Source organism: Penaeus vannamei, chromosome 18, assembly GCF_042767895.1.
Source record: "Penaeus vannamei isolate JL-2024 chromosome 18, ASM4276789v1, whole genome shotgun sequence".
NCBI classification, from domain to species: domain Eukaryota; kingdom Metazoa; phylum Arthropoda; class Malacostraca; order Decapoda; family Penaeidae; genus Penaeus; species Penaeus vannamei.
Window position 1 is genome coordinate 7,694,876 of NC_091566.1, and position 7,500 is coordinate 7,702,375.

General features: G+C 45.5%; 1 protein-coding gene across 5 annotated transcripts in view; it reads right to left on the minus strand.

Moving 5' to 3' along the window:
• Positions 1-7,500, minus strand: part of LOC113813971 (uncharacterized) — a 304,006-nt gene that overhangs the window by 40,454 nt on the left and 256,052 nt on the right. For 2 of the 5 annotated variants that reach the window (XM_070132812.1, XM_070132811.1), the window contains exon 2: positions 5,735-5,910. The exons of the other annotated variants lie outside the window; for them this stretch is intronic. In XM_070132812.1, coding sequence (XP_069988913.1) covers positions 5,735-5,756 — 22 coding nt within the window. In that variant the 5' untranslated portion in view covers positions 5,757-5,910. The remainder of the gene's footprint in view (positions 1-5,734; positions 5,911-7,500) is intronic. 5 annotated transcript variants of the gene reach the window in all.

A 7,500-nucleotide genomic window follows, 5' to 3' on the forward strand; every position in this document is an offset into this window, starting at 1 on the left:
TTTCCTTTGAATCGATATTCGTTTTAATATGAATCGATGCTAAAAGAGAAGGAATAACAGAGGTAATAAAGAGAAGAGGGGAAGGGGCGGAGAGGGAGAAAAAAATCATTTGAATGTTTATATATCATTGGAAAATCCGTCGTACGATTTTTTATATAATCTTTTGCTGTCTTCCTCTCTCTCTCTCTGTTTCTGGCTCTGTGTCTATCTGTCTGTCTGTCTGTCTGTCTGTCTCTCGTCTTCCCTATTCTTCGCAATTCTACCCCCTCCACCTCCACCTCCTCCACCTCCCTTCCTCCCTCCCTCTTTCCCTTCTCCTCCTCCTTCCTCCTTCCTCCTTCCTCCTCTCTCCTCCTCCTCCCTCCCTCCCTCCCTCTCTCCCTCTCTCCCTCCCTCCTTCCTCCCTCCTTCCCTCCCTCCTCCCTCCCTCCCTCCCTCCCTCCTTCTCCTCCTTCCTCCTTTCCTCCCTCCTCCTCCTCCCCCCTGGAAGAGTGGGAGAGGGGGAGGGGGCGCCCTAGTCCCCCCCCCCCTTCATCGAACACCAACGGGAGTTTCTTCGTCGAATCTTGTCTCCCATATTAGGCGAGAGAGGTCAAAGGTCAGCATAGTTAAGTGAACAGTAATGGGAGGGAAAGGGGGGAAGGAGGGCGGGGAAGGGGGGGGCTTAGGATGGGGGGAGAGGGGGAGATGAAGGGGAAAAGGAGATGGGTAAGAAAATAAAAAAGAAGAAAAAGGGAGGATAAGGATGATGATGATAATGATAAGGGACAGAATATGGAAAAAAAAAACAGAAGAAGAAGAAGAAGAAGAAGAAGGAGAAAAAGAAAGAAAGAGATAGAGAAGAGAGAAGGGAGGAGGATTCGTTCGTAGTCACTAAAGTTTATATATATAAAGATGTCGACCTGTTCATCCCCATCTGATCCGAACTAATGAAGATTGACAAATACATTGATTCGCTGTTAACATGCCACGTGTTGGAGATCGAATGGGGTTGGGGGAGGGAGGGAGGGAGGGAAGGAGAGAGGGAGGGAGGGAGGGAGGGAGGGAGGGAGAAGGAGGAGGAGGGAGGGAGGGAGGGAGGACGCGAGGAAGAGTGGGGGAGAGGGATTTTCAGAGGATACGAATGAGAGAGAGAGAGAGAGAGAGAGAGAGAGAGAGAGAGAGAGAGAGAGAGAGAGAGAGAGAGAGAGAGAGAGAGAGAGAGAGAGAGTGTGTGTGTGTGTGTGTGTGTGTGTGTGAGAGAGAGAGAGAGAGAGAGAGAGAGAGAGAGAGAGAGAGAGAGAGAGAGAGAGAGAGAGAGAGAGAGAGAGAGAGAGAGAGAGAGGCGGATTAGGTAAGTTGAGAAGATTATAAACAGGAAAATCAAAAGAATAAAAACATGAAAAAACACTGAACAAAAAGAAGAAACAAAACAAAAATAACCCTACATCCCCCCTCCCCCCCACTCCACCCTCGCCAGGTATCCAACAAACAAACAAAAAATATCCTTCAAAGAACAAATAAATTGGTGGGACTGAACTTAGAACCTCCAAACGAAAATATAAACATTTTAATAGGATTTATATTTTTCATATTTTTTTCTCAAAAGGTGTACATATTAACTGCTTCCTCTCGGTCTCACATGAAATGGATAAATAGATTAAAAAATATAAATAGATAGTAAGGTAGACACATAGATAGATTCATGGACAGTCTGGTTGATATAGATAAAGACAGGCAGCTTATCTGACAGACAGACACAAGCCAGATCAAGAGAGAAAATACAACATACACCCTTTTTTATCTACACAAAATAAGCAACATACAGTATCCCTCTGAAATTCGAATACATTTTAGATCAATTTGCAATCAATCAACTTTAATGATAAACTCACGTACCCTGTGATTTTGGCGGTTATTGCCCAATCGCTTATTAAATATCCGAGTGAAATTAATTTAAATCTTTGTGGATTTACGATATCACTTGTGGGCGTTGCAGGTGGTGGTGGGAAATGGAATCGTTTTCATGAGAGAAAATGTTGAAAGGAAAAAGATGTATTAAGAGAGAGAGAGAGAGAGAGAGAGAGAGAGAGAGAGAGAGAGAGAGAGAGAGAGAGAGAGAGAGAGAGAGAGAGAGAGAGAGAGAGAGAGAGAGAGAGAGTGAGACAGATAAGAGAGTGAGACAGATAGAGAGAGAGAGAGAGAGAGTGAGAGAGAGAGAGAGAGAGAGAGAGAGAGAGAGAGAGAGAGAGAGAGAGAGAGAGAGAGAGAGAGAGAGAGAGAGCGGAGGGACATGAGAAAGAGATTTAGATAGGATGGGAGAGTGAGAGGAGAGAGAGGAGAGGAGGAGGAGAGAGAGAGAACGGTAGGGAGAGACAAGAACAGAGGGACGTGGGAAAGAGAGATTTGGGGAGAAGGAGTAGGAGAGTGGAGGGAGAGGAGAGGAGAGGAAAGAGACAGAGAGAAAGAGAATGGGAGATACAGCCAAACAAGATAGATGGGAGTGATAAACCAGAAAAAGGAGAAATGAGAGGAGACAAGAGCGGAGAAGCGTGAGAAAGAAAGAGATTGAAATAGGAGAGGAGAAGTGAAGAGAGCAGAGAGAAGAGAGAGACACAGAGAAAGAGAACAGGAGATACACACCCAATCAAAAAGAAAGAGTGAGAGAGAAACACGAGACAGAGAAGGGAAAAGAGGAAGAAGGGAGGGGTAAAGGGAGGGAGGGAGGGAGGGAGGGAGGGATGAGACCCGTTTCCCACAAGTCATGCAGAAAATCCATAAATTTGGCGGATGTAAACAAGTCCAAAACAAAACAAAGGATATATGTATGAGTCGATGACGTCACGAGGCCGATCGATATTCAATTTTGAGTTTGCGTGATTCGAACTGATTACAGATGTATTGCGCAGGATATTTGGAAAGAGGAGGGAGAGGGGAAGAGGTGGGAGGGAAAGGGAATGGAAGAGAGGGAGGGAGAGAAGGAAGCAAGAACGGAGGGAGGGAGGGAGGGAGAGGGAGAAGGAGAGGAAGAAGGAGAGGGAGAGGGAGAGGGAGAGGGAGAGAGAGAGGGAGAGAAGGAGAGGGAGAGGGGGAGAGAGAGAGAGATAAAAAGAGAAAGAGAGAGAGAGAGAGAAATAAAAAGAGAACGAGAGAGAGAGAGAGAGAGAGAGAGAATTAAAAAGAGAAAGAGAGAGAGAGAGAGAAACACATTACAAGAGACAAAAATAAAAATCGCACTATTCTCCAACCCTTTCAACCATCGTCACCTCAGAATTACGCCCATTTAGAGTAGCCTACATTTCCAAAACAATAACAAAGACAAACCCCGCCCACCACCCCACCCCCACCCACCCCGCCTTAAAACCCCGTCCCACATAAAAAAGGAAAAAAAAAGTCCTACTTAAAAAAAAAAAAAAAAATTTCTCTACGCCCTTTGACGCTCATCTCAGCTGGATCACTCCGCCCGCACTATCCACATCTTACCTGGCTTCCCCACGCCCATCTGTGCAGGCTTATTGAGTTCACGCCCATTCCAGCGGAGGATCTTGGGTGCGAGAGTCCCCTCCACTACTGAATGTAAATACCATCGTTAACCATCACAAATCTATCATTTTCGACGATCCTTCCCCGAAAATCCAAAATTCCACTCATAAAAAAAAACAATTAATCATTCATAACCACAACCTCAACTAATAATAATAAAAAAAAAATAAATAAATAAAAAACACTCTATTTACCAAGCACGTATTACCTACTACCCCCCTCCCCTCCCCCCCCTCCCCCACACCCTTACATTTCCGCTATAAAGCACTTAACGGCAACCCCACCGCCCTATGCCCCTGTGTGCGTAGACCTAGACCTGCCTATCTCACAGCTGTTCCCCGTGTGTGTACCGGGAAGAACTGGTTTTGGGGTAGGCCTAAGGCTTATTATACTGGTTTAGTGTTGAGTGTGCTTGTAATAGAGGGAGAGGGAGGGAGAGGGGGAGGGGGAAAGAGGGAGGAGACGAAGGGGGAAAGAGGGAGGAGAAGAAGGGGGAAAGAGGGAGGAGACGAAGGGGGAAAGAGGGGAGAAGAAAGGGAAATGGTGAGATGGAGAGGAAGGGGGAATGGTGAGAGGAAGAGGAGAGAGGAGAGGGAGAGAGGAGAGTGGGAAGGAGGGAGACGGAGACGGAGAAGGAGAAGGAGAAGGAGAAGGAGAAGGAGAGAGAGAGAGAGAGAGAGAGAGAGAGAGAGAGAGAGAGAGAGAGAGAGAGAGAGAGAGAGAGAGAGAGAGAGAGAGAGAGAGAGAGAGAAGGGGAGAACAGAAGAGAAAATTTATTATTTGAAAGATAGAAATAATTTCTTTTTTTTAAATTTACATCTAGAAACAGGATACCCCGCCCTCCCTCCCCCGCACTCCGAACGCGCTAACGACCCAACTACCCATAAGACGTAGCCCAGAAACGAGGCCACCCTCCCCCCATACCCCCCACCCCTTCTTTTCCTCATAGTTCCACCCTCCCCCTCCCCCTTCCCTCTCCTCCGTGCTCCGCTCCTGCCCCAGCACCCCCAACCACCGAACAAAGAGTGTGCGCGCCTTCACCTGCCCATCCATGCCACCTCCGCCCACGACACCCCGCCCACACACAGACAAAGAATCGGCAAGAGTTCCCTGACAACCGGAAGTAAAAAGGTTCTCCCCTACTCCTATCACCCCCTCCCTCTTTCCTCCCCCTCTCCTCTTTCCTCCCCCCTCCCCGCCTCCCTCTTTCCTCTCCCTCCTCTTCCCCTCTCCCTTCCTCATTTCACTCCCCCAACCATTTCCTCTATCTTATATATGTACCCTCTTTTCTTGCTTTCATACTCTTTCGTCTCCTCCTCTTTCCCTCTCCTCCTCGTCCCCCCCGCCTCCTTGCCCCTCCTTGCCCTTCCCTTTCCCTCCCCCCAGCCTCCTAGCCCCTCCCTCCCTCCTTCCCCTCTTCCTCTCCTCCCCTCTTTCAAGCTCCGCCTTCCTCCCCCGCCCACCGCCCACTTTTCCCTTAAAGAAGCACCGTCAGCAGCACCTGCAGCACTGCCCGAGGCGATGCAGCTAAAACGCCCAGGATGTTGCAACAAAGAAATGCAATTAAAAAAAAAAAAAGGAGAGAGAGAGAGGGAGAGCGAGAGAAAGAGAGGAAGACAGAAGGAATAATAATTAAAAATTCATGTCAAGCATTTTATCGGAGTAAAGAAAGGGAGAGGAGGAGATAAATGAATAAATATAAGGCAAAGGAAGAAATGGGGGGATAGTAATAATAATTTTTACATCATTAAACTTTTCTTTTATCAAGAACTTACTAAATGATAAATATATATGAATATCAATCATATTTCGATCAAAAGCGATTACATATAGAGGAATCAGATAACTATAGACACATATAATAATAATAATAATAATAATAATAATAATAATAATAAAAACAATAATATTGTTGAAGATGACGATGGTGATGATGATGATGGTGATGGTGATTGTCGTGGTGATGATGATGGTGGTGGAGGAGGTGATGATAATGATGATGACGATGATGATGATGATGATGATGATGGTGATGATGATGATGATGATGATGATGATGATGATGATGATGATGATGAAGATGATGATGAAGATGGAAGATGATAATGATGATGATGATGATTAACCGTACAATGAACTGAGAATCAATCAATATAAATAACACAAATTTTGATATCTAAAAAAAACAAAAAAAAAAAACACAAGAACTTACCTTCTAACACATCCACACACATTTTGTCGATTATACTAAATAAAAACTTTCTTCGTAGAATTAAGTATCACAGATGCAAATGACTAGAACACACAACACTTCGAAATCCGAAAAAAGTTACATTATAACGTCATTCACTTTTCAAACGTTTAACGAAAAACGTTCATCAGAAAATTCTGGAGAGAAAGAAAACGGTTAATTAATAAAAACGTTAACATTCGAGCGTTTTTTTTTTCATTTGTTTGTTTATCGTTTCTTTTTCTTTTCTTTTTTCTGCAAATCATTGTATTTCTCGACTTTTTTTTTTGCTTTATTTTGTTTTTTCTTGTATTTTTTCTTTCGGTTCTTGTAGTTATTCTGGTGCTTTTGTGAAGGTCGATGGATTTTTTTTCTGCATCACGAAGGGAGAGTGAAAAAGAGAACGGAAGGAAGAGAAGAAGAGAGAAAAGAGAGAGTGGTAGAGCGAAAGAGAGAGAGAGAGAGAGAGAGAGAGAGAGAGAGAGAGAGAGAGAGAGAGAGAGAGAGAGAGAGAGAGAGAGAGAGAGAGAGAGAGAGAGAGAGAGAGACTGCTAGAGAGAAAAAGAGAGACTGATAGAAAAAGAGGGAGAAACAGAAGGCCGGACAAACAAATAAAAAAAAAGAAAAGAAAATCGACCCCGAATGGCGGGCCAAAATTTCCCCTAAAACCTAAAGGGGAGACAAAGAGGGGAAATTCTCGCCCCTCGGAAGACGCAGGCGCGGGCGGGGGCGAAAGACGATCAGCCCCTTCAGTGCTCCTGCCCTTTTTTTTCGTGGGCGCGTGGCGAGGGTCGTGTGTCAGCCAGACGCCCTCACGCCCGCCCGTGCTTGCCCCTGGCCCACGGGCACACGTATGCACTCATAGAGTTTGAATAGTCTCTCTTTTTCTCTTTCTCTCTCTCTCTCTCTCTCTCTATCTATCTATCTCTCTATCTGCCTGTCTCTCTTCCTCTCTCTCTATCCGCCTGTCTCTCTTTCTTTCTTTGTGTCTCTGTCTGTTTCTCCTTCTCTCTCTCTCTCTCTCTCTCTCTCTCTCTCTCTCTCTCTCTCTCTCTCTCTCTCTCTCTCTCTCTCTCTCTCTCCCTCTCTCTCATCTATTTGTATTCGTTCGCACTTCCATACACAACTAACCCCCCCCCCCACACACACACACAGCATCAGCCCCAAACCACTTCCTCTCCCTCAAGCAGCCGCCGCCCGAGTTTCCCCTCCCTGCTCCTTCCTTCCCCTCGCCGCCCCTTCGTCACGAGGCGCGGCAGGGGGCTCGAGAGGCGAGGAGGCAACCCACTCAACCTCAGCGTGTGGCCGCGGAAACCCCCTGGTCGAGGTTTGGATTACCGAGGCACCGGAGGGCTTACTTTGTGCCCTATACTCCTCAATATATGCGCACATACAGGCATATATATATATAGCTACATGCACATACATACACACAGACAGAGAGCAAATTCTTCGTTTGTTCTGTTATTATATCAATCGTCTTCTTTTTTTTTTTTAAGATCTTTCACGTCTTTGCAAATTCTCTTTCAACTTTCGCTTCATATTAAGCGTTTTCTTCATAGGCTTTTCTTTCATAAGAGGAATTTCCTCCCTTCCTATCATTCCAGTTTTGTTCATGTTCAACTTTCTTTACGGAGTTTCTGTCGTAATCTTTTCTAGTTTTGCTTCCACGCCATTTTTGCACTAAACAAATCCACCATCGGCCTTTAATTTTAACATTCTGTGTTTTTTTCCCCCTTGAACTGAAC